Here is a 26959-nt window from a genome sequence, read left to right on the forward strand (position 1 = left end):
TATTGGAAACACCCTTCAATACATGTAATGAGAAATATAAAATCTTTCTAACAGAAAGTCAGTGGCTAAAGTCAGTACAACTAACAGCAGTAAGTAGTACAATAGCTATGGTCCACTTATGAAACTAGGTGAAAACTATAAGGACCTGGATTAGGCCTTTGTATTTAGTTTTTGGCAACACATTACTGGTAAGTGTCATGTCCACCTGGTCTTCCATCACTTTCACCATGCAGGAAATTTGTTCAGAAATAACAAGATCACCAAAGCAAAAACTGGTTTCTTTATCTCAACCTGTACTCTTAACTAGTTCCTTCCCCTCTTAGGTTCAAATTTCCAAAATCATTTACTGAATACCTGATTGTGCACTGTATTAAGCTGGTTGCTGAAGCTCATGGTTAGATTTGTGCTTGTATTTGGGGCAACGTGAGTAGTGAAGGGACTCTTGATCTGACTCACTGTATCGTACATGTGAACCCTCCGCTTGCAGATCTCCATGTTCTGAAAACAGGACTTAACACTGAAAAGAAAGATTAACGATTCAGTAAAATGTATGCTAAGGTTTAAAAAGATAACAAAAACTCAAGAAGAATACGGATCAAAATTTTAACCCAAGTATATTTAGATAAAATGAATCAAGAGTTTTTATAACCGTAAAGAGAAAAAACAGACATCTTATTTTTAATCTGATGATTTTTCAATGAGAAAGGAAAGCATCAGTGAGCCAAATATGCAAACACCAAGGCCGCTGCTCACATGATCGCTCTGTTTAACTGTAAGATGGTAACAAAACAGGATGACATCATGGTAAGTGCCCCAGACCATACTCACTGATTGCTATGTGGAAAATCCAGAAGGTGGGTCATTGTCACAAACTGATGGTTAAGAGTTTTCAGAGGAGTAATTCTCTTATCTGCATCAATTGTCAGCATTTTTTTTAACAGATCAATATATTCTCTTCGATCCGCCTTCTCTGCCAACATATCTGTTCCCTCCAAGTCTGTGGACATATTTACCTTACGGGAAAAATTTAGAAATATCACACATCATCATTTAACCTTTAATGTTGATACTAAGCATATGCATAATACATAGATAGATCAATAAACAGATACAGATCTCAAGAGAAAAACCTGAGGAAATTCATTTTATTACAGAAAAATCATTTTCACAAGTGGAAACTCTTCTTACACTAAATAAAATATTCAATTTGGTAGAGTGTGTTGGTAGAATAAAGCTAAATGAATCTTTTCATTCAAAATTTGGACAAACAAATGAAAGCAATTATTATTACTTAAAAATTCCTATTACTGAAAAGATTAAATGACATAATAAATATGAAATGTTTAAACAGAATTTGGAACACAGTATGCACTCAACTAATGTTAGCTTTTATGTATTTATTTAGCAGAGAAAATGGACAGTAAAGAAATCTTCAAAAACAGTATTTCAAAATACTTGACAGGCAAAAAGATTAGTTAAGCAAAAGCAAGGGAGAACACGTAATTCTAAAAGTATCTTGGTTAGGATTCAAATGTTCTTTTAATACATGGCAGAATATTAATGAACTTTTATCTCTAAAAAATGAAAATGTACTAGAAGATAACAGATTGACTCTATCTTTAATATAATTAATCAATGGAAGTATGTCTCTGATTAAGAGATACGGAAATATTTGGCTTCCTGAAACTTTCTATACTCACCTGAGCCATGTCATCTAAACAATTAAAAATGTACTTTCGAGCTTCTTTTGATTTGATTCCAGTCTCCAATTCATGTTCTTCCGGTGTCTATAAAATACAGATTAAAAAAAAAATTCCATCTGTATGTTATTTTCACATTTTGTTCAAATTAAATCCAAAATACAAAGAAACAGGAGTCGTCACCTTGCCAATCAGAGATGGCAAACATGAAAGTAATTTACAGCTGGAAAATCTTCTAGCATATGAATGGGACCTGGATATCTGACTACTCTTTTAATACTGCTAAATTAAATGTGGAAACAATGATGTAGCACAGTTCCTGAAGGATGTCATGTAAGAGGGTCATTACCATATTTCTCTTAAAGCTACTTTGAAAGGAAATGATATTTCAAATCCTAACTATTAAACAGGATCAGGGACAGAGACTCACAAAGTTACTCAAGTTAGTTTGAGATCTCTCAAGTTAAAGGAGTAGATTCAGAAGTAAAGAGCAGGCATTTATTTCATGAAAATATATAAGGCCTTAACATGGTGAGTTAGAAAATTATGTTGTTTTCTCATATTTACTCAGAATTTTCTAAAAAACAGTCATAGCTAAGTTATTCTCGTTCTTCCATGATTTAATGGTGAACACTGTTTTTCATACCCTCTTCTCAGCTGCTGGTTCAAATATACAAAACAACCTCAGACAACTGAAAGATGTTTAGTTTATTTATTTATTTATTTTTAAGTTAAGGATCAGGTCAAATGGGTACAATGAGATAATTTTTCTAAGTACTTCTTCCTGCAAACATACGTTGCCACCACCACCATCCCCTCTTCCGCCTCCACCTCAAGAACTTAATAACTAAAAAGCTGGGAGTAAGGAGTGCAGGAATGGGTAGTATAGTAGGGGAGACAGACCTTAAGCCTCCACAGCGGATACCCCAAATTAGGATCTCTGTTGAAAAACCTTGTTGTTTTTGTCCCAGCACTGAGAAGATATTCAGCGGGCAGGCCTTGTGTTTGTGAAATGTAACGAATCTGAAACATTAAAACATTGATTTGGAGTGGAAAGAGAAAATATTAAAAACTTCTACACTAAGACATTATTAGCTCTAGCCAAATCAATATAAATAAAACATATCTATAAATACATACATATGCAAACCCACTCACAGGTGATTCCCAAATATTTATACAGTTATTTCTGTGTTACTGTATCTGCCATTTACAAGGAAAACTCAGTTTTGACAATTTTGTGTATAAACATTTTGCTTTTCTGAAGACCTCTGATACAAGTTCAGAAAACTTCAGGTGATTTTTAGGACAGAACAGAATAATTTCCAACAAACTATCTCATGGATCACAAGGGTTTTTCCATTTCATTTGTTGATATATTTTCAAATTGAAAAGATCAGGAAAACATTTTTATAAGCTTCTTTCTTCCTTGGTTACTCTAGCTCCCTACTCTAAATTGCCATAGAGCTTCTCTCTCATACCATAAAATTAAATACTAATTCAGTTTCTCTATCCCTACATCACTAGGGGGCAGGCAGTGTGTTCATTAAACCAACATTTACTAAGTACCCACTATGAACTAACCTAACAGCTCTTAAAGTCTGGTCTGGGGAGCCTTGGGGGTCCCCAAGATCCTTTCAGGGAGTCCACAAACCAAAACTATTTTTAAAATAATACTCAGAAGTTATCTGCCTTTTTCATTCCCTTATGGGTATACAATAGAGATTTCCAGAGAGGATGTGTGATGATGTCATTGCTCTGATGGCTAATGAAATATGTGCTTGTATATAGTTGTGTTTTAAAAATTTTCCAGTTTTATTGTTCAACATTTGTTTGCTTCCACAATTCCAAAGACCCAAGAAAGCAACAGAAGAGATGATTTGCTTTTCTCTCCACTACTGAGAGTGATAAAAGAGGTAATTTTTTTTAACCACCTTTTCCATATTTGAATGGCTGTATTTAAGATAAAATTAGAGAGAAACTTGTAAGCCAGGAAATCTTACTTCCCATGTCTCCCCCTAAAAACTTTTAAGTTATTTTTTATTTTATTATTTTTTAAAAGATTTTATTTATTTATTTATTTACTTTTTTTTTTTTTTTTTTTGAGAGCGAGAGTGTGTGTTTAAGCCAGAGTAGGGATAGAGGACAAACGGGGAGAGACAGAATCTCAAGCAGATGCCATGCTAAATGTGCAGCCTGAAGCAGGGCTCTATCTCATGACCCCTAGATGACAACCTGAGCCAAAAACCCAGGTAGCTTCTAATTAGAAGTTTTAACTTCTAATGCAGTATATACTAACAGATATAATCTATACAGACAGACTTTTTTGGGATCCTCACCAGTTTTTTAACAGTGTAAAGCAGAGGTCAGCAAACTATGGCCTATAGGCCAAATCTGGCCTGCTTTCATGAGACAATTTCAGGTAACACCAGGATATCACTCTTGAATCTGTGGGAGCTACGTAATGGAAGCCAATATAGCATTAACAAAATAGAAAAAAAAAATTCTAATGTAGATAAGAACATTTTTTTAAAAAGATTTTATTTTTATTTATTTATTTGACAGAGAGAGATCACAAATAGGCAGAGAGGCAGGCAGAGAGAGAGGGGGAAGCAGGCTCCCTGCTGAGCAGAGAGCCTGATACAGGGCTCGATCCCAGGACCCTGGGATCATGACCTGAGCTGAAGGCAGAGGCTTAGCCCACTGAGCCACCCAGGTTCCCCTAGATAAGCATATTTTAAATATGAACTTCTTTTGTGTACAAAAATGGTGAAATATTTTTTTAAATCCAGAATAAAATTTGTGTAATAAAATACTACTCAGACATTTAAAAAACAATAGAAGAAGGGCAACTGGGTGGCTCAGACAGTTAGGCACTGGACTCTTGATTTTGGCTCAGGTCACGATCTCAGGGTCTTGAGACTGAGTCCTAGGTCAGGACTAGATGCACTAGGCATAGAGCCTGCTTAAGATTCTCTCTTCCTATCCCTCTGCCCCTCCCCACCCTGCTTGCTCACATGTGCATGCTCACATTCTCAAAATAAGTAAAATAAATAAATGAGAGAAGTTTAATTCTTGACACATAAAGATATTTCACAGTATACCAAGTAGAAAAACAAGATTACAAATTAAATAATCTCACTTTAAAAAGAATTACATTTCACTGATTCTAAGAGGCTTATTTTTTCACACTAACATCTTTGAAATCAAGATATGTCTCACAACTGATAACTGTCATGATTTAACTGGCAGCATTCTTTCTTACAGGTACGGGAAAATGGTGTATCTTTCAGTCAGTAGTGTCTTAAATATGACCAAATACAGTATATATGCTCCTCTATATCCCTAAGTTTATCATGTGGAATAGAACTATATATAGCACATATATTCATTCATTCTTTTAGGAAGTACTTATTGAGCGAGGCACTGGTGATTTTAAAAATAGATATGGTTCCTGCTCTCATAAACCCTGCAGTCAAGTGAGGGAGACAGACACTGAATATTCAAACTGAATTGGCATTCTGAAAAAAAGAAACAAGCTTCTATAAAAATGCATAGCAAAGGAACCCAAGCTAGACTGGGGACTGGTAAGGAAAAGCTCCTTGAGAAAGCAACGCTTGAGCTAATAAATGAGTAGGCACTGACTAGATGAAATGAATGGATGGTACAGAAGTATTCCAGACTATGAGAAGAGTACGTACAAGGGGTCTTTGCTGGAAGGATGCATATTCTTAACCAGTGCTGAAATGATGCCAATAGTGCTAGAGCACTTTTCGAAAAGCAAGAAGAAATGGTATACGATCAAACAGAGGGAAAGAGAAAGGGGAAGGACAACCTATGTAGGGGCTCAGAGGCCATATTAAGAATTTAGCCCTTCATTCCAAAAGTATTTTAAAAACCACTGAAGAACAGGGAAGTGGCATGATCAATTTGTGTTTTGTAAAAATCACTCTGTAAAAAAACTGGAGATCTATGTATATAATTGGAGATTATGTATATAATTTATATATTATGTAGAAAAGTATCATATAATTATTTACTTAGTGCTGTTTCCCATCACCAAACTATAGCCTCCATGAGGGCAAGTATAATGTTTTATGCAGCACTATATCCCCACTGTCTAATAAGGTAGGTACTCAATAAGTACATGATGAAAATTAACAAATTATACACATAAATAAATACACATAAATTAAAAAAATACACATAAATATAAAAAAATATGCCAAATCATAAAGGGTCACCTCTGAAGGGTGAAACTACTAAAGGTTAAAAGTTTTATCCCTTGGTTTACTGCATCTTTTCTAATTTTTCTATAATGATGCGCTTAAAGAATTAAAATATTTAAAAATTTTAATATTACAGAATGAGTTTCATTGTGAAAGTAGAATGGGAAGCTATCATCCAGATACTGCTTTTCACATAGCTTACAATACAGCAAAAACAAAAGTCCTGCATTTATGCAAACAAAGCATTATTGTCATTTGTTATATTAAACAAAATGTTTTCAACAAATCCGAAGCTATTAATATTTCAAGAATCACAAATACCTGCTATAAAATCTGCTATAATATTCCTGAAAAACCTTTAGCTGATATCATATTTAACAGTGAATACTGAATTATTTTCCCCCTAAAATCAGGAACAAGACAAGGATTTCTGCTCTTATATTTCTGTTCAACACTGTTACTATTGCTTTAATACAAAGCAATTAGGCAAGAAAGAAAAAGGAATTCAAACTGGAAAGGAAGATGTAAAACCATTTTTTTTTGTAGATGACTTGATCTTATAGTTAGAAAACTGTAAGGATTCCATTAAAACAATGAGAACTAGAGTTCTATCAGAAAACTAATCGAGGGGGGCACCTGGATGGCTCAGTTGGTTAAGCAACTGCCTTTGGCTCAGGTCATGATCCCGGAGTCCCAGCATTGAGGGCCACATCAGGCTCCCTACTCAGTGAAGTGTCTGCTTCTCCCTCTGACCCTCTCCCTTCTCATTCTCTCTCTCTGCTCTCAAATTTAAAAAGAAGAAGAAGGAGGAGGAGGAAGACAAGGAGGAGGAGGAGGAGAAAAGAAAACTACTAGAGGGGCACCAGGATGGCTAGTCAGTAGAGTATGCAACTCTTTATCATGAGTCCAAGTCCAATGAATTCAACCCCCACACTGGGAATACAGATTACTTAATAAAAATAATAAAGTAAAAGAACCTTCAAAAAAAAAAAGAAGAAAACTACTAGAAAAGAGTTCAACAAGTTTGAAGAATAAAAGATCAATTACAAAACTCATTGTATTTCTATACATTAGCAGTGAGTAACCTGAAAATAAAATTAAGAAAATAATTCCATTTACCACCACATCAAAAAAAAAAAAAAAGAATACTTAGAAATAAATTTAATAAGAGAGATGTAAAACGTGTACTCTGAATATTACAAAATGTTACTAAAGAAAACCTAAAAATTCTGGTCACATTTATGGGATCAGAAGACAATATTGTTAAGATGGTGATACCTCCCAGAGATTCAATGGACTTGACTTTTTAAACAAAACAACCAATAATTATTTTGTAGAAATTAAAAAAAAAAAAAACCCTAAAATTCACATGGAATCTCAAGGTCCCTTGAATAGCCAAAACAATCTTGAAAAAGAAAAAAGTTAGGGGCGCCTGGGTGGCTCAGTGGGTTAAACTTCTGCCTTCTGCTCAGGCCATGATCTCAGGGCATCGGGCTCTCTGCTCAGCAGGGAGCCTGCTTTCCCCCTCTCTCTCTGCCTGCCTCTCTGCCTACTTGTGATCTCTCTCTCTCTCTCTCTCTGTCAAATAAATAAATAAAGTGTTTTAAAAAAAAAAGAAAAGAAAAAGTTAGAGGACTCACACTTCCATGTTTCAAAACTGACCACAAAACTACAGTAATCAAAACAGTGTAATACTGGATAAACACAGATACATAGATCAATGGAACAGAACTTAAGAGTCCACAAATAAATCACTATTATTTAGGGTCAATTGATTTTTTTTTTAAGATTTTATTTATTTGACAGACAGAGATCACAAGTAGGCAGAGAGGCAGCCGGGGCGGGGGCGGGGGGGGGGGCGGGAATCAGGCTCTCCGCTGAGCAGAGAGCTCGATGCGGGGCTCGATCCCAGGACCTAGGGATCATGACCTGAGCCGAAGGCAGAGGCTTTAACCCACTGAGCCGAAGGCAGAGGCTTTAAACCACTGAGCCGCCCCTACAGTCAACTGATTTTTGATAAGGATGCAAAGAGGTAGGGAAAGAACAGTCTAACAGAAAATGGTGTTGGAAAAACTGAATATCCACATACAAAACAATGAAATTGAACCCTTGCTTTATTCTATATAGAAAAATCTACTTAAAATGGCTCAAAGACCTAAAGGCAAGAGATAAAACTGTAAAATCTTAGAAGAAAACATAGGAGAAAAGCTTCATGACTTTGGATTTGGTAATAATTTCTTGGATATGATACCACAAGTATAAGCAACAAAAGGAAAAGCAAACAAATTGGACTCCATCAAAATTAAAAACTTTTGTGCAAACAATGCTATCAACACAGTGAAAAGGCAACCCTAAGGAATCAGAGAGAGTTTTTGCAAATTATATATCTGATAAGGGATTAATACCCAGAGTATATGCAAACTCCTACAACTTAATAATAAACAACCCGGGGCGCCTGGGTGGCTCAGTGGGTTAAAGCCTCTGCCTTCGGCTCAGGTCATGATCTCAGGGTCCTAGGATCGAGCCCCACGTCGGGCTCTCTCCTCCACAGGGAGCCTGCTTCCTCCCCTCTCTCTCTGCCTGACTCTCTGCCTACTTGTGATCTCTCTTTCTGTCAAATAAATAAATAAAATCTTTAAAAGTAATAATAATAATAAACAACCCAATTCAAAAATGGGCAATGGACTTGAGTAGACTTTTCTAAAGATTGACTGTTTGTTGATTGATTGATTTTTAGGGTGCTGTTAGGGAGAGATTCCTGAGTGCAGTGGGGGGAAGAGGAGAGGGAGAATCTCAAGCAGATTCCTCACTGAGCACAGACCCTGACTTGGGCTTTATCTAATGACCTCAAGATCATGACCTGAGCCAAAATCAAAAGTTGGACGCAAAAACATAAAATTACCATATGACCCAACAATTCTACTTCTAGCTATATACCCCCAAAAATTGAAAACAGTAACTTAAACACTTGTATGTCAATGTTCATAGCACCATTTTTCACAATAGCCAAAAGATGGTAACTCAGTGTCCATCAACACATGAATGGACAAACAAATTGCATTGTATACTTATATACAATGCAACATTATTCAGCCATAAAAAGTAATGATGTTCTGATAACAGGGTACAACATGGATGAAAAACATGTTAAGTAAAAGAAGTCCATCTCAGAAAACCACACATGGTATGTGATAAATATGATCAACTACAATAGGCAACTCTATAGAGACAGAAAGTAGATTAGTGGTTGCCAGGGGGGTGGGGGAGGCAGAGGTTAGGGGAGAAAGGGCATTGACAGCTAATTAAGTATAGGGTTTCATTACAGAGGGATGAAAATGTTCTAAAACTGACCATGGTTATGGTTTACAGCCCTGTGAATGTGCTAAAAATCAGGGAGTTGTACACTTTAAATGGCTGAACTATATGGTATACGAATTGTATCTCAATATAAGTTGTTTTAAAGAAACTTAACTATAAGAATAGAAATCCTGCAATAGAAATCTTTTTGTATAACCAGAGATGCACCAAGATAACCCATCCCCATCCTGCTCTACAAAAGCAGTATCCTATTTATTCAGCATGGGAAAAACGACTTCCTCCTACCACCCACAGTTTCACATCTATGCACTAGGCAAAAATTCTCTCAAAACTATCAGATCATTTCTTTATTTAAAAAAAAAAAAAACAAAAAACAGTTGTACCTTAGCTTCTAAACCTAATTTCATTTGGCTCTACTTCCTAGGAAAATTAACAGTACCAATCTGTTTACAAAGGTTGAAGGTTGGCCTAGGAATGGCACTTGGGAGGCTGTAACTGCTCAGAACAAGGTTTCTTAATTGGGAATCATGAGTCCCTTAAATTTGAACTCAAAATACTGTACATAAATTTTTCTAAGAATATCCATACTCCTATCTTTCATCAGATTTTCGTAAGGGTCTAAGACCCAAAAAGGAGAATCTATGGCTTAGTTCAACCAACTGTGTTTTTGCATCATTTATCTCCCTCACACTTTGTCATTGTAAAATAAGAAAGCTGGCTTCTCTCTCACAAGGTAGAAGAATTACAAAGCTCAAGGTAACCAGTTACTTATCACATGAGCAACTCATTTTTTGTTTCAATCAAAGACATGCCCAAAGAGTCAAATTTTTAGAAGGTGGCTCTAAAATGAATCAAGGAATCAAAAATTCTAAGTTGAATAGGGGAAAATACTGTTTTACTCTTTTTTCCTATTAATAATTCCAGAGAACCATTTATTTCTTTAAAAACAAAAAACAATAATCCTCATGTACCTACTATGTGTCAGACATAATGTCAGGAGCTGAGGACACACTAGTGGAATCAGTCTAAGCCCTTAAAGAGCTTATAGCATAGTAATGAAAACCTTTTTTTTTTTTTTAAAGAACAAGAAATGAGAATTCATGGTATAATACATATAATACATCCATGGCAAATAATACAATATATACACAATACATAATATACATAATACAGTAATACATCCATGGCAAAACCTTTTCCCTCAGGACTAGCTCCTTGGGAAACTAGAACATCTTGTAAAGCTTCTCTTTTTTGAGACATACAATACTTTTTTGAGACATACAATACTTTTCAATTCATATGATTTCCCTCCTAAATCTTATTTTACAGAAATCCAGTATACATTACAGCTTCCGGGGCCCAATGTGTTTCAGTATGTAAAGAGTACTTATTTCAGCATATGTCATGTATAAAAGGAAGTAACAGCTCTAAATGAGACAAAGTTCACTCTTAAAATTCCAATTCCTCATCCTTCTTTATTTTCGTATCTTAAAAACTCACAAGACACATTTGTTAACCAAAACCAGTCTCTAATAAATCATGACAGATCCGGAAAAGTACCAATCTAAGGTAATATGAAATAAAAAACTTAAAATTCTGAATTGCAAACATAATACCAGACTGAGAAACAGGTAGAGAAAATTCTAGTCTTCAAAAGAATCCTTTCTAATTGGATTACTCTTTCCCTAATATCTAAATACTTTACTAGTAAGTACTTCCTCTAGAATCTATTTCACTAGTAAATACTTGCGTTCTATTTCCATCCAAATATACACTCTTACCTGATCATATTCTGAAGCACCAGGATAAAGAGGCCATCCCAGGAACAGCTCAGCTATCACACAGCCCAATGACCACATATCAATAGCTTCACAAAATGGTAATCCAAGAATAATTTCAGGGGCTCTAGCAAAAACAAAAATAGCAAATTAAAAAACAAATATTATTTGGGGAAATTAACTATGTTGACTAAGCCCTGTTTTAGTACCAGCTCAAGGTACATATTGATTTAAAGAAACTGAAAACTATCTTTGATATAAAAATCCATCATTTGAAACTTCTGGGGCCAGATGTGTTGTGGAATTGAAAGTTTTTTTGAATTTCAGAAAGGTATCACCATACATAAAACTACATATTGCATAGTAATCCCAATGGAGTTTAGGGAAGCACCCCAAAACCAAACACATTAGTATTTCCACAGTGAAACAATTGAACAGTCATACTAAGTTGGCTAAATAAAGACTTAAATTGCCTTACATTAGTTCCAGACAGAGTTTGCCAATAAATGAGCTTATGCCAAACTTAAAGTTTTTTAATTTTGAAATCTGAATTTTGAAATCACAGATAAGGGATCACAAATTTATTCTTTTTATTCTTAGCACCTTTTTAATTATAGAAAAAAATTAAGTGACCTGATCAATAAATATCCCTTGGTAACAGAAATGCCTTCTGTAGAGATACCGTGGTTGAAAGCACTATAGAAATATTCACTTCCATTAATGCTCCAAGTGAGAAACCAAACTCTATGGAGCCTTGAAGAGAAGACTAAGATAATACCATAAACTAAAAGCTTTATATATATATGAACATACCTAAGATAAAATCATTACCCACTTGGGTGCCTGGGTGGCTCAGTGGTTTAAGCCTCTGCCTTCTGCTCAGGTTATGATCCCAGGGTCCTGGGATTGAGTCCACATCGGGCTCTCTGCTCAGCGGGGAGCCTGCTTCTCCCCCCTCTCTCTGTCTGTCTCTCTACCTACTTGTGATCTCAATGTCAAATAAATAAATAAAATCTTAAAAAAAAAAAATCATTACCCACTTACAGAGGAAACTGAGGCAAACAGAGTAAGTAATTCGCCCAAAATTACAGTTAGTAAGTGGAAGGGCTAGAATTTGAACCCTGGCAATCTGGGCCCAGAGTTGTATTGTACTGTCTCCAAAAAAGTAAAATCTATTTGGCATGGTAGTATACATGGCATTTTTTAAACCGTGACTAAAATTATGAGATAAATGGGTTTAAAAGGGGGATGATAATAACAGGTTATTACTAATATCGATAATAATAAAAGATGACACTCATATAGCGCTTACTCTGTGCTGCTCACTGTTATAAGTTCTTTACAAATGTGGTCACTTACTCCTTACAACAATCCTATGAAAATAGATACTACTACTGTTAAGTCATCAGTTCTTTTTTTTTTTTTTTTAAAGTAGATTCCATGCCCTGCATGGAGTCCAGCATGGGGCTTGAACTCACAACCCTGAGATCAAGAGTCAGATGCTTAACCAACTGAGCCACCCAGGTGCCCCGTCATCAATTCTAAGGTGCACGTTTTCTTTCATATTTTAACATCTCTAAAATCAAGAAAATTCTTGCAAATGATGAGTATTTTAGCTTAATGGCAGTGCTTTTACCTTCTTATTGGTACATAAATGTTTCAACCTCCAATCAATGGTATCTTAGATGCTACGTAATAAAGGATCCTTTCCATTTTACAGATGAAGAAACTGGGCACTGAAAAGTTAGGTAACTCACCCAAGGCCACATAATTACTAACTGATGGAGCACAGGCAATATGAATCTAAGAGCTGAGCTCATAAACATTCTATCATCATCTCCAGACAATTTCCTTCCTTCTTATAAGTCATAGAATTAGAATCTGTAAGGGCACACCAAATCCAGACCCTTGGCAGATCTCTCTCCACAAGGAGCCCTCTAACAGACTGTGTCCCCTCATGGTGTGCCTAGGTTTCTCCAACTTTTAAGTATTATGTGCACGCTGCTGCTCTGTGGCAGGGAGGACTGAGCAGGGGGCTGTATAAAGGATATTTCCTTAAATAAGAATATCCTCCCCGAAGTAATTTTCTAAGTAAGTAGCCCTTAGAAAATAAGGTAAATTAGAGGACTTCACAGGATCCAAAGGCTTTCCTGATCCTAGAACAGGAAGAGCAGAAGACTGATCCAGGCATGCTAAGACTTCACTATTTGACAGCTATCTGTGGAAAGACTAATATCACCAGTTTTTATACTAATTGATGTGAACTGTGGTTTTGTTAGCCAAAGAAATAAACTTCAAAAGGTATATTCCTGTTGCAGGTGGCTAGAGCGACATATTACTGATGAAATTTCAGAGTTTAATTAAATCCCAACCACGGTAGCATGTTTTTAAGATGGCACAAGTTTAATAGCATTAATAAACTAGAGCATAAGAGTATCCAGAAACATAAAAGCTTTTCTAAAATTGAAAAGGGACAAAATTTTTACTTTCAGTGAGCAGAATCATTAATTTCCAAGTTCATGACAGTGCCAAAAATAGCTGGCAGGGAGCGTGCAAATGGCTTTGTGCCAAAATAAAAACTGGGCTTAGAACATTCCTAAGCATCAATTGAAGAGCAGCAGATTGATTTTTGCCATTCCCACTATTCCAGGAAGACATTTTAAAATCCAAAGGTAGGTCATAGGGAGGGGCAGGCCACCCAATAACTTATTTCTTTAGAAAGGTAGCAAAAATATGTGATAACTATTTAGGCTTTCAAAGCTTAAAGTTTCAGGGAAATTAAGAAAAGCATTAATTCCAGCCCCCAGTCCCATTAGACAAAAAAATCCCCTCAAGACTGACTGGAATCAGTTTTTCCATTTGGTCTCACTCTGCTTCCGGAATAACAAAAGCAGCTAAGGATTTCCAGCAAAAACTCACTTAAAACAGTAACTCTACCACATCTACCATATAAAAAGGTAAGTATCAAAGAAAAAAAAAAAAAAACAAAGAAAAATAAAATGAGGTTGCTCAGTCTACTGAGGGATTTTCACTATCATCACAAACTAGAAATACTGTCTGACCTAAACTCTAGGAAGCAAAAAGACTGAGATTATTTTCTTTTACTGAACAGAACAGAACTTTTAAAGCAGGTTCACCTCTAAAGACTGAATGTTTTAAACTCTGAATTCAGATTATAATTCTTGGTGCTATCTTCCTTACTGTATCATCTTTCCCCTTGCCCCCCATTATTTCTCAGTCCTTCAACATAAACTCTCAACACTAAAATTCTGCTTCTACTTCATCTGTTAGGGAGGCTGAGTGAAGTTAATTACTCTTCTAGGTCCCACTCCAGCTCTGACATTCTAACAACTGAACATTTAAAAAGATAACCTATAGAAACACATGGAAGAGAGGGAAAAAACCAAACTGGCGGTATTCACTTTTGTAGGAAAATGGCATTAACTGTACTTTGGACTTAGTGGGTCTCCTCTTTGAAAATACATCCCACCCTTAAAGAACAAAAACTAAGCAGGCTGTAATGACTAAAACCAGGTGGCAGAAATAGCAATTCTTGCCTTTTGATTTTCCAACTTCAAATTTCTTTAAACTAAAAAAACCCTCCAAAGCCAAAAAGCATTATTTCACTAGAACATGGAGTAAGTTGTGGTTAGGATCACTTAACAGCACAAATTAAACCCTGCTCATTATCATGAACACTCTTGTTTCTTCCTGCCCATCTCAGAGGCATCAAACTTACTTACCAGATCAGAGATATTACATAAAGCCTAACTTCCTGCATCTGTGGCTTAGGTGAAACTGTTTATTTGTCTATGTTAAAATGAAAATATTCTTTCCTTCTCTAGCCCTTGTCCTTCCATATATAACAAATACAGTGATCTCAACTTTAATAAAGCCAGTTAATTTGTTCAGAATGGAAAAGCACTAAGCTTGTAAACATGGCAAACCCTTGTGCCTAAACTCAAGCCCCAAAGACAGCAACTTCTTTGGAAGTAGTCTGCAAACACATTTATAGTGTCCAGGAAATAAAGTATACTATTTCCATTGGCTAAGGCATTTAGCCAAGCCGATGGCCAACAGAGAAGTATGGTGGCAAAAATTTATGTCAACTGATAATATTTTGGCATGTAATCAGGAAGATGAAGCAATGTAAACTAAAAAGGAAGGTAAGAGGAACTCTGGCTTTGGAGCCAGGATGCTTCACTGGCCAAAGAGATTTCACAGAGGTTTTCTGAAAGACATCAGGGTGAGGACTTAACAGTCTCTAAAAGCAACGCAAAGAAGACCACTGTGGATAAAATTAATGGTAAAGAAGGAATACCTGAGCTGCTATTCCATTGGCCTGAGGTTCCTTATCAAGTATTACTGTGACATAAGAACATATTCATGTTAAATTCCAAATGGAAAAAAAAATCCTAAATGCAGTTAAGCCCTGGACACTGAACTTCAGTATGCACAGTAATTACTCAGTAATATGCAGAAAGAACTCCTGTTTTTAAGGGGTAAACTGAGCTCCAGTCACAATTACTCCTCTAGTTGAGAACTAAATGCAATGGATCTGCAGGATGACTTGTTGAAGAGTAATTACCAGTGGACTTAAAAATCTGAAAATCGTTATCTCCTATAAAAACAAAACATAATCGAATTACTCAAATGACAGCTGAAATTAAATCAAAAGGAAAGGGTGCTTGGGTGGCTCAGTCAGTTAAGCATCTGCCTTTGGCTTAGGTCATGATCTCAGTGTCCTACAGTCAAGCCCCATGAGCCCCATGTTGAGTTCTCTGCTTGGCAGGGAGTCTGCTTCTTCTCACTCTTCCTATGTGTTCTCCCCCTCTCTCAAATAAATAAAATCTTTTAAAAAAATTAATCAAGGGGCACCTGGGTGGCTCAGTCAGTTAAGCATTTGCCTTCATCCTGGGATCCAGCCCCACATCTGGCTTCCTGCTCAACAGGGAGTCTGCTTCTCTCTCCCTCTCCCCGCAGCTCATGCTCTCTCTCTCTCTCTCTCTCAAATAAATTAAAAAAAAAAAAATCTTAAAAAAAAAGTCATCAAAAGGATAGGAAAAGGGGCAAAGACCAGCAACCTAACACTGAAAATTATTCAAATGAATTACTTATTAGGGAAAGCTAAGCAGCCAAAACTATTTACCCTTCAAATCTCCTTTACCCTTTAAGAGAAAATTCCATCAAAATTATTTCACAAAATAATTCTTACTTCTATTGCTTTTTCAATCTTAACATTGGCTTCCATTACCACAGACAAGGCAACGAGTTAAAGAACACCTGCAGGCACTGACTGGAGAAGAGATCAAGAAGCAAGAGCTGATCAGCCTCCACACCCTTCAGCAGTGCCCTTCCTCCTACCTCCCCAGTGCTCCAAAGGAGATGCAGAACTGAGCTTTAAGTGCACCTGTAGAGTGTTTCTGTATATATACCTGAGTGGGTGGTGGTGGGAATGCTCAAAGGAGAATACTAAAAGAAAAAGTAATCAGAACCTAAATCTTCTAAGTCGTGAATAACTAAATGGAGGTGAGAGTTACAAAAATAGCCGAACTGCCTAGAGCATAATGAAATGAGAAACCAAGGCCGTAGGAATCTCTTTACTCTATCTCACTCAAGAAATAATCAGAGTTTTACAAAACTATAAAAGGAAAAGATAAAAATAGAGAAGAATGGATTGGAAGACATAATGCTGTGAAGATGTCATTACTACCCAAAGTGATTTACAGATTCAGTGCAATCCCTTCAAAAACCAATGATGTTTCTTGTAGAAATAGAAGAATCCATCCTAAAATTCATATGGAATCTCAAGAGACTCCAAATAGCCAAAACTTGATTTAAAATTTTTAAAACTTACTACCAAGCTACCGGTAATCAAGACCGTGTGGTACTGGCATAAAGACAGACATACAGACCAATAGAATAGAGAAGAAAGCCAAGAAATAAACCCCTGTATTTGTGGTCAATGAATTATGACAAATGTCAAGACCTTTCAATAGAGAAAAGATAGTCTTTTAAGCAAATGGTGCTAGGAAAACTGAATATTCACAGGCAAAAGAATGAAACCGAATCCCTAACTTACACCATATACAAAAATTAACTTAAAAATAGACCAAAGACCCAAGTATAAGAGCTATCAATGTCTATATTCTTACATTCTTTTAAATAAGAGCTAAAAACTGTATAACTCTTAGAGGAAAACAAATGGGAAAAAGTTTCATGACATCAGTTTGACAATGATTTCTTAGATAGAATACCAAAAGTATAAGCAACAAAAAACACCAACTGAACATCAATAAAATTTAAAACTTCTGTGCAAATACCACTGACAAAATAAATAGGCAACCCCATGGAATGAGCGAATACATTCGCAAATCAACTATCTGCAGAGGGATTAATACTTAGAATATATAACTCTTACAACTCAACCAAAAAAAGAAAAAATCTAATTCAAAAATGGACAAAGGACTTGAACAGACATCTCCCCAAAGATGCACAGATGTGCAATAAATGAAAAGATGGTCAGGGCACCTGGGTGGCTCAGTCATTAAGCGTCTGCCTTCAGCTCAGGTCATGATCCCAGGGTCCTGGGATCAAGCTCTGCATCAGGCTCCCAGCTCCACAGGAAGCCTGCTTCTCCCTTTCCCACTCCCCCTACTTATGTTCCCATTCTCTCTGTCAAATAAATAAATAAATAAAACCTTAAAAAAAAAGATAAAATAAAATAAAAAGTGAAAAGATTCTCAGCATCATTAATCATTAGGTAAATGTAAATCAAAACCACATGAATACCATTTCATACACATAAGAATGGCTATTATCCCCCCAACTTCAAAAAAGAAAAAAAGGGGGAAAAAAGCTGTTGATGAGGAGGTGGAGAAACTGGAATCTTTATGCATTACTAGTGGAAAATAGTTTGGTGGTTCCTCAAAAAGTTAAACATAGAATTACCATATGATCCAGTTCTTTTTGGCTATATACTTTTGGCTATATACCCACCAAAAGAATGGAAAACAGGGACTTAAACTCGAACGCTAATGTTCTTTGTAGCATTATTCATAATAGCCAAAAATCTGGAAACCCAAGAGAATGGATAAACAAAATCTAGTACATACATGCACTGGAATATTATTTAGTCATGAAAAGGAATGAAATTCTGATACATTTTATAGTATGGCTTAACCTTGGAAACATTATGCTAAGTGAAATAAACCAGACACAAAGGGACAAATATCAAATACTGTATAATTCCACTTACATGCAGTATCTAGATAGGCAAATTCATAGGGATAGAAAGTCAAATAGAGGATAGATACCAAGGGTAGGGGAAAGGTGGGAGTTAATACTCAATGGTCACAGAGCTTCTGTTTTGGGTTATAAAAAAAATTTAGTAGTGGTGATGGTTACACAACACGGTGAATGTCCTTAATGACACTGAATGGTTTATTTAAAAATCATTAAAATGGTAAACTTCATGTTAGGCAGATTTTACACAATTAGGAAAAAAATATATAGATGGCATCTCTTCTGAGCCTTGTACAGATTAAAATATCCTATTATTTTCACACAATATAAAATTCTAAGCTGAGACTTTCTATTTACTCAAAAGTTAATATAGGCATTTGACAGATTATCTCTTGATAAACATATCTCCTGATAAACACATGTGGATTACCTATTTTTTTTGTTTATTGTTTCACTTCTTGATTGGGTGAGTGAGCAATCGTATTTAATGATCATTAAAATTAAGTATCAGATTCCTTAAAATTTGTAACTAGACAAATAGATAAATAAATGAGGTACTGAGGAAATAAAAGCTCATTTAAGAAGACTTCCCCCTTTTCTTTCAGTAAATCTTCTTGGTTATAGCACAGACAACATTGTATATACCGACATTTAAGAGCTGTCCTAATAATCATTATGTACTAAAAAGGCAGCTTTGTTAGACATATCAATCTGGAAATATAAATCACTAAAGTATAAGGCACTTAGGTCAAGGACATTCTAGGATAACCAAATAAGGTCATAACCGAATAAGTTCGAACTATTATGGAGATGTTAAAACAGGAAGTGCCCTTAGCAATCATCAGATCCAATTCTATTACAAAAGAAAGAAAACGTCAAAGAATGAAATGTTGCTAGAGTTAAACCTGGAATTATTCCCAAGGCATCTTACCTGCCAAAAAAGGAACTTGAAAAAAGTAGCAGCATATGCCCAAATTCATTACAAGTAAGTAAACATCTTTATATTTTGAAAGACTCTTTAAAATGGGAAAACTAGGTATAATGGTACTAAAGAAGGAACCAGATGCTAGTATAATTCAACTAGGAACAACCTTCAGAATCGGACTGAATTAGATTTTCTAGTGTTAAATAATAACTTCAGAAATAAGACAATATTACATATAGGAATGCCAGACAAGAAATGAAGTAAAACATATTATCCTATTCTACTTTGGAATCTGTAAATAAACTCATTGTTTGTTATATGTGACTCTATGTAATATATGTTAAGTACAGAGACAGATCTTTAGTCTAAGATATGCTTTTTTAGCATTTGCCACTTGCCTGTAGTAACGTGACTGTAAGTAGGTTGAGCACACAGCTTTGGAAACGTGACTAGCAGAACCAAAGTCAATGACCTTCACTCGGTAGGGTTGGCGCACTGGATCGACCAGCATTATGTTTTCAGGCTTAAGGTCAGCGTGAATCAGACCAAGGCTCTTGAGCTTCATCAGGGCTGTGGCCACCTGCTGCAAGATTGGTCTGATGTACTTGAGTGGCAGTGGGCTAAACTTGTTCTGCTTTAGAAAATCATACAAGTTCTGCTCCAGCATCTCAAACACAAGGCAGGTGTGATTCTTATGCTGAAAGCACTCATAAGAACGAACAAAATTATACTCATCAGCATTTTCACTGCTTAGGCGAGAAAGGATGCTCACTTCAATCTGTCCTTGTCTGGCATAGGAGGGGTGGTTCTTCAAGATTTTAATAGCCACAATTTCCTTCGTGCTCCGCTTCCAGCACTTAGCCACCTGTCCAAATGTTCCCCGGCCTAGGAACTCCAACACTTCATAGCTATTGGTCATAGAGCAAAGGATCTCATGCTGGACCAGCTGGTAGTCCCCTTCTCCACTGGAACTGCTACTCTTTGTGGTCACAGTGGTGGTCGTGGCAGCAGCACCCACCACAGTCCTGTTTTGCAGCATGAGAGGGGGATGTTCTTCTATGATTTGCACGCTACCGTTGCTGTCAACTTCCTCACTTTTTCTTTTCAATCCACATTTTTGATATGGCTCAAGCAAAGAAACGTTGTTTCTGTGAGTCAGGGTCTGGCTGCTTTGGAAGGTTGATGGAGCAGCACTGGCCGAGCTATCAGCAGCTGTTACAACAATATGCTCCACTGCAGGAGCTGGGAGAAGGAGGCCCTGGTCGTAGGCAGGGATATTGAAATTTGCTACCTGGTGAGAGGAGTTGGCTTGCCCTTGTGTGGCTGGGAGGGTTTTGCTGTGGGTATAATATTTGTCGTTGCTGCTCTGTCCAGAAACATCCCAGCCAGAGGGCTCAATTTTCAGTTTCTTCGCACTGCAGAAGGCACTCGACGACACTGATGGGGGGGAAAACACCTGCAGCTGTGATGCCATACCTACGTTGAGAGAGAGGAAGAATTAGACCCTCAATTTTACACAACCCCTCAATTAACAGAGCAGAAGACTTTTAGTTTAGAAAAACCACAAGTAAAGTATAACTACCTGCCTGGGGTTTTATTTTATACATTTTCCAAAACACATTTCCTATTACAGAAGGATCAGTTTTTTGGTCAATCTCACACTCTTAATCACTCTTCAAGACTCAGCAACAGGTGGTCATATTGTTAAAAGAGCATGAACATCTATGACGGTTTATAAAATAATAACCATAATAATAATAATGGCTTAGAAGACTGATCACTTACTATGTGTCAAGTAGTTGTCTAAGCACTTCACATACATTACTCTGTTAATTGTCACCACAACTCTTTGGAAGAGATACTATCATTATTTATACTTTACAGATGAGGAAACTAAGATACAGAGTGGATAAAGTAACTTGCCCAAAACAGCAGAGCTATTAAGTAGCAGCACCAAGCTCTTTGGCCGGAGAGCTCATTCCACAGCTCTGTGTTCACTCCTGCCCTGATGAGCTTTTTGATCAACTATTTAAATTGAGACCTAGAAGGCACACTTACAAAATTTAGAGAGGAATCAAATTTGGGCGCATACTCAATATTTGCTAAGTATCAGGTCCAAAAAGACCACAATAGGGTAGAAACTACAAGACAAAACTAGCAGATGAAATTTAACACAAATAGAGAATCCTACATAGTGCAAAATATGACTAGCACAAAGCAGAAGGATAAGAAATACAAGGTTTAGTGGGAGCACATGTATATGAAAGACACTTTCAGTTGGTAAGAGAAACATATAATGTTCCCCCCTACACACACACACCAAAAGCTAATTCAATCTTAAACTACATTCATAGAAATAGTGTCCAGAATGTACTGGACAAAGTGGATGCTATCTACTCTGTTCAGTTAACTATTTTAATAGTGTCTAGCTCTGTCCACTATAATGTAAGGGGACCACAGATAAAATGACCAGAAAACAAGATGGTGTGAAGCCTATCGAGAGGATCTTCTGAAGAACCACAGGAAGTTATTCTTAGAAAAACATGGAGAAAGGGAGTAAAACAGCCCAATTTTCTGTCCTGGAACATCCCATAAACACCTCAAGCTCAATAAACCCCAAGACTTCCAAAGCTAATACTTTCAGAAAAAAGTTGAAACAACTGACAGAACAAGCCATTCCTATTTATCTTCCCCTTCTCAATCATATAACCCTCAGATGCTGTGGGGGTCTATATTAATTCTTCCCTTGTCCATACTTTCCCTCTTCCCAATAACTTCTTCCCAGGATTAGTCATCTGCAAAAGAGTTTCAAATCTTTATTTCTAACCCAGACTTCTCTCTCCTCAACTCCAAATTCTTATTTCCAAATAACATTCCACACTGCAATTTGGGTATCCTGCAGACATCCCAAATTTAACAAGTCCAAAATTAATCTTATGAGCCTCCACCCAACCCCCAGTCTTCTAACTCAATTATGATACTACATCTTAAGCCAAAAATCAGAGAGGCAATGAGTCTCCCTCATCTATAAATTGGTGATAATACTTAACTCATGGGATTATTCTGAAAATTAAATTGTTTAATACATGTACAGTCTCAGTGCCTGGAATTCATTTAGTAGTATTATCCTGAAACCTCCTCCTCCCTTATTACTCCACCTCTAATCTATAACCAAATCTTACCAATTCTACCTCCTAAGTATATTTCAAAATCAGCCATTTTTTTCCTACCCCTTTTGGGACCATTCTAGTTCAAATAGCCAATAGCCTCCAAACTAATCCTGAATGCACTCTGGGGATCTTTGTTTTTAAACTATGCAAATCAGATGACTGCTCTTTCCTTCTTAACCACCTTCCTCCCCCTGCCTTCAGGGTTTTCCACTGCTTTGTGGATAAAGTCCAAAATCCTCAATCTGCCTTAAAACGCTCTCCAAAAATCTGGTTGTTGTCTTCCAGAATCTCCTCACCTTGATTCCTCCATTCCGGCCATCCTGCCCTTTTCAGTTCTTGGAAGGCCCTCTAATATGGTGCAGATTTTCTTCTGCGAAAACCATTCATTCACACACACACACACACACACACACCCCTCACACACATACACCCCACAACTACCACCCACCCCCCACCCACCATGCATTCCCATAGCATCCTGTTCCTCCCTTACAACTCAAAATTATTTACTTAATGTTACTCACATTTCCAGCTACAGTATTAATTCCATGATAGGTGCCATACAGGTCTTGTTCTTTGCTTATAGCATCAGAAACTACTGCACAAACCCTGGCAATATTCAGACATGCAGTATTTATTGGATGATTTCGACCCCTGCCTACCAACCTTGTATCTACTCCCTACCACTCATATAAAACTTCAGGATTTTCAAATGCTTGGTTTTATTTTTCAAATATCCCTCCCTTTTCTCTGTGCATCTTTGAGATATAGAGGGAGTCTCCACTCCACTACACATAGTTTAATTTTACTAGTCATAAGAGAATAAACACACACAAGAAAGGAAGGAAGCATGACAAAGGATGTTACAGAACATAAAAAAGCAATGTGTACATTTCTTTGTGCCTGAATGCAACTAAAAACCATCTGCACTGGACTAGACAGCTGGAACGAAGAACAAATCCTCAGCCTTCGATTTCTAAAATGTGGCCTGGATTTACTTTAAACAAGTTTTTTCATAATTTATATGAATCCTGAAGAGAAAAAAAAGTGTAAATTAAAAGCTAAAGCCAGTGCAATTTAAGTCCAAGACTACGAATTTACAAGTCCTCTTGTTCTGCCTATATCACTGACATAATGCCAAATTAAAATAAAAGAAAGGGGCGCCTGGGTGGCTCAGTCATTAAGCATCTGCCTTCTGCTCAGGTCATGATCCCGGGCTCCTGGTTTGGAGTCCTGGGATCCAGCTCGCATGGAGCTCCCTGCTCCGTGGGAAGGCTGTTTTCCCTCTCCCACTCCCCCAGCTTGTGTTACCTCTCTCGCTGTGTCTCTCTCTGTCAAAAAAATAAATAAAATCTTTTTTAAAAAAGAAGTGAAAAGAAAAATCTGAAACCAAGCAGTACCTTTACAAAATTTACCCATTAAAATATAGGCAAAAAAACTTCTCACCTATTATAAAACTGAGCCAATTTTTAAACAATGAAAGGAAGCAAATTTTTGAAATTTGTTTTCCATTGCATATCTGTTGAGATATTAATTTTAACAACCTATCAATAAACAGGAGCACAACCTTTATGTGCCTAAAAGTATTTGATAAAAAAATTGAATACAAAATGTGCAGTTTGTAGCTATATCCAGGAATATGAAAGTTTAAAAAGTTAATAAATCTATAAAGAATTCATGAAGTATAATACCAATTTTTTAAAAAAATATGTTCATAACTAGACACTTTAAAATACTGCATTTACCAGAGTAATGTTATGGACAACTTTTCACCCAATAAATAAAATAACAGATACAGATGGTTTCAAGTCTTCAGTGAGCGCTGCAAAATGCATAAGTTCTAGGAATTTTTCTAAAAGCTTAAGGATATAAATGGACGTGATTCTTATTCAGTATGACAAACTTTTAAGTCTATCCACAGGGAAAGAACCACCCAGAATTTGACTGGCTTTCCCCACAGTAAGGGTGAGTGATACTTAAGTCAGTACTATGCCAGTGTGGCTGGGACTCACCCTAACCTCAACAAGCACAAGGTGAGAAGAAAATACAAAATCAAACCTGCCTGGAAAAATAAACACTCTTGGGACACCTGGGGGGCTCAGTTGGTTAAGGATCTGCCCCCAGGTCATGATCTCAGGGTCCTGGAATTGAGTTCCGTGTCAGGATCCCTATTCAGTGGGCAGTTGCTCCCTCTCCTTTTGCCCCTCCCCACTACTCATGTTCTCTCTCTCTAATAATAAATAAAATCTTTAAAAAAAGAAAAAGAAAAATCAATACTCTTATCTATATGACATCCTGAAATTCAGCTAAAAGCAGCCATTCTTAGACATAAGATACAGATACTATGTTCCAGAAAACCGCCTTTGCAAAATGCGGAAGAAATTTTCTTCCTAAGGTGAGGCCTCCCCAACAAAAATATGGAACAGAATTAACATCTGCAGAAAACTTACTATGTATCAGACTCTGTTAAGTTACGAATATTACCAATTCGCAGGAGAGCAGTGCCCAATAAATTACTTGGGACTTCCTAAAAATGTTGCACCTCTTGACTCTAGTAATACACGTCTTTTCATTTCAAATCTGATTTCCAAGGATTTAACTATCTAAGTATATTGACAAATTTGGCCACTGTATTCATGGGGAACTAGAACTAACAGGCAAAGGGTTACTAGCATTTGTACTTATTGCTAAAGAGAACTGAGTCTTGCTAGAACCTACAGCTTTCAAAAACAGTCATATTAAAGGCTTCCCTACTCCCTGCCATGGTCACATCTACTGAACATCTACAGGGTGCCCCACATTATGGGCACTACAGGTAGCTAATATTACTACAAAGGATTCAAATATTACAACTATGAAAGGAGAAGTGAGTTATGACAACCAATGTAATCATTTGTCAGTGTTCTACCCTTCCTTTCCAGGTAACTTACATCTTCCACACCAATAATAAACTCCTACTGCTTTTGCTTAGCATCATCTTTGCCTCTTTGATACAATTTAACAATTGGTGACCTAAATAACCTAAAATCAGTACTGTAAATTGATTGCTTCCTCTGGCACTTGTCCTCAGCTGACAGGTACACAGATATACATCTTCTCCAGCACGATGATATATAAAGAATATTCCTATCATTAAGGTAGGTAAGTAAGAAAACACATTCTGTAAAAATAAAGCAAGGAGTAGTGTTGAGAAGAAAACTCCTTCACCGTAACACCATCTATCTCTCCACTCCACTCATTTTTCTCCAACCCTGCTGACAATCCTGGGCTATTTCAACAGCCTAACTTGCTTTCCCCAAATGGGACTCTCAAGCCCCCTTTTTAAACTCCCTTCTCCCAACTCATTCTTCACCTTACAACTAAAACTTTAAAAAAATGCTTATCTGTCTCCTGCTTAAAACCTTGAGATAAAGTACAAAATCTCCAAATTCCCTAGAGTAGGCCTGATTTCTCCCATCCTAGTTCCTTTACACATAATATTTCCTCTCTGAATTTCATTGTCCCCTCCTAGTCTTCACTTTTTCTAATTTCTACTTATCCTGTTAGTCTCCATTTTTTTCAGTGTGGTTATATAGGCTGTTGGTTTGGATCAAAATCTACTCTCTCCTTCACCTCAGGCTCATGGCTATGTTCACCAGCAAAAACCCATGGAGACCCAGCTCCTACCATGAAACAATGCTCAAGGATGACAGAGCTAGAGCTGGAAAGAACTGTCTCTGAATGATCCTGTAAGAGCAGAACCACCTGCCCACCAAGAATGCTCACTTGAACCTGGAACACTTACTTCAGGATGTCACATGAAAGAAAAACTATTTTCCTAGATTATGTATGTGTTAGTCAGCCGTATGCTGACAAATACACTCGGGAAAGCTTTGCCCAGGTCACTTCGTACTAGCTTAGGTTTCCTGGTAAAGGCTCCCACAGCATCCTCTACCACTTCTCAGTACTTATGACGCCTGTACTTATTTATGTCATTTACTCATTTAACAAACATATACTGAGTACCTAGTCTGTCTGCCTGGCACTGTTCTAGAAACTAGGGATAACAGTGGTGTTCCAGATGGACAAGATCCCTTGTCTCCTGGAATTTACTTTCTTCTGGGAAGACAACAACACACATATATCCCCTAAGAAAACAGAAGCTATGATGAAAACAAAACACAATGATATGACAGAGATGGTGGGAGAGGCAGAGATACTCTAGATTTGGTGGTCAAGGAAAGCCTTGTTAAGGTTGTGGCACTTAAGCTAAGATCTAACTGACAAGAAGAAGCCATTCCAGTGGAAGAGAACAGTTAGTGCCAAGGCACATTCTTGGCTTATTTGAAGAAGAGAGCAGTGTAGATGGAATAGAATAGGAAAGAAAATAATAGAAGCAGGCAGACAAGAGCCAGATCACGTATTAACTCATGAGGCCACCCTAAATGTTATTCTAAGTATGACTATTTAAAAGCTGACTTCTTGGGATGCCTGGGTGGCTCAGTTGGTCAAGCGTCTAACTCTTGATTTTGGCCCAGGATGTGATTTCAGGGTTGTGAGACTGAGCCCTGAAACAGGCTCCACGCTGGGTATGAAGCCTACCCAAGATGCTCTC

At 36.9% G+C, this 26959-nt stretch overlaps 1 protein-coding gene across 5 annotated transcripts in view; it reads right to left on the reverse strand.

Annotated features, from left to right (window-relative positions):
* Positions 1 to 26959, reverse strand: part of HIPK1 (homeodomain interacting protein kinase 1) — a 47320-nt gene that overhangs the window by 16270 nt on the left and 4091 nt on the right. For all 5 annotated transcript variants that reach the window (XM_032881391.1, XM_032881395.1, XM_032881394.1 and 2 more), the window contains 6 exons: positions 19594 to 20671; positions 11029 to 11152; positions 2604 to 2723; positions 1701 to 1787; positions 829 to 1013; positions 355 to 517 (listed from right to left, as the gene is read on the reverse strand). In XM_032881391.1, the coding sequence (XP_032737282.1) occupies positions 355 to 517; positions 829 to 1013; positions 1701 to 1787; positions 2604 to 2723; positions 11029 to 11152; positions 19594 to 20669 (1755 nt within the window). In that variant the 5' untranslated portion in view covers positions 20670 to 20671. Of the gene's footprint in view, positions 1 to 354; positions 518 to 828; positions 1014 to 1700; positions 1788 to 2603; positions 2724 to 11028; positions 11153 to 19593; positions 20672 to 26959 lie in introns of those variants that run through there.

This window comes from Lontra canadensis, unplaced genomic scaffold, assembly GCF_010015895.1.
Source record: "Lontra canadensis isolate GAN:19392208 unplaced genomic scaffold, GSC_riverotter_1.0 scaffold75, whole genome shotgun sequence".
In the NCBI taxonomy this organism is placed as follows: Eukaryota; Metazoa; Chordata; class Mammalia; order Carnivora; family Mustelidae; genus Lontra; species Lontra canadensis.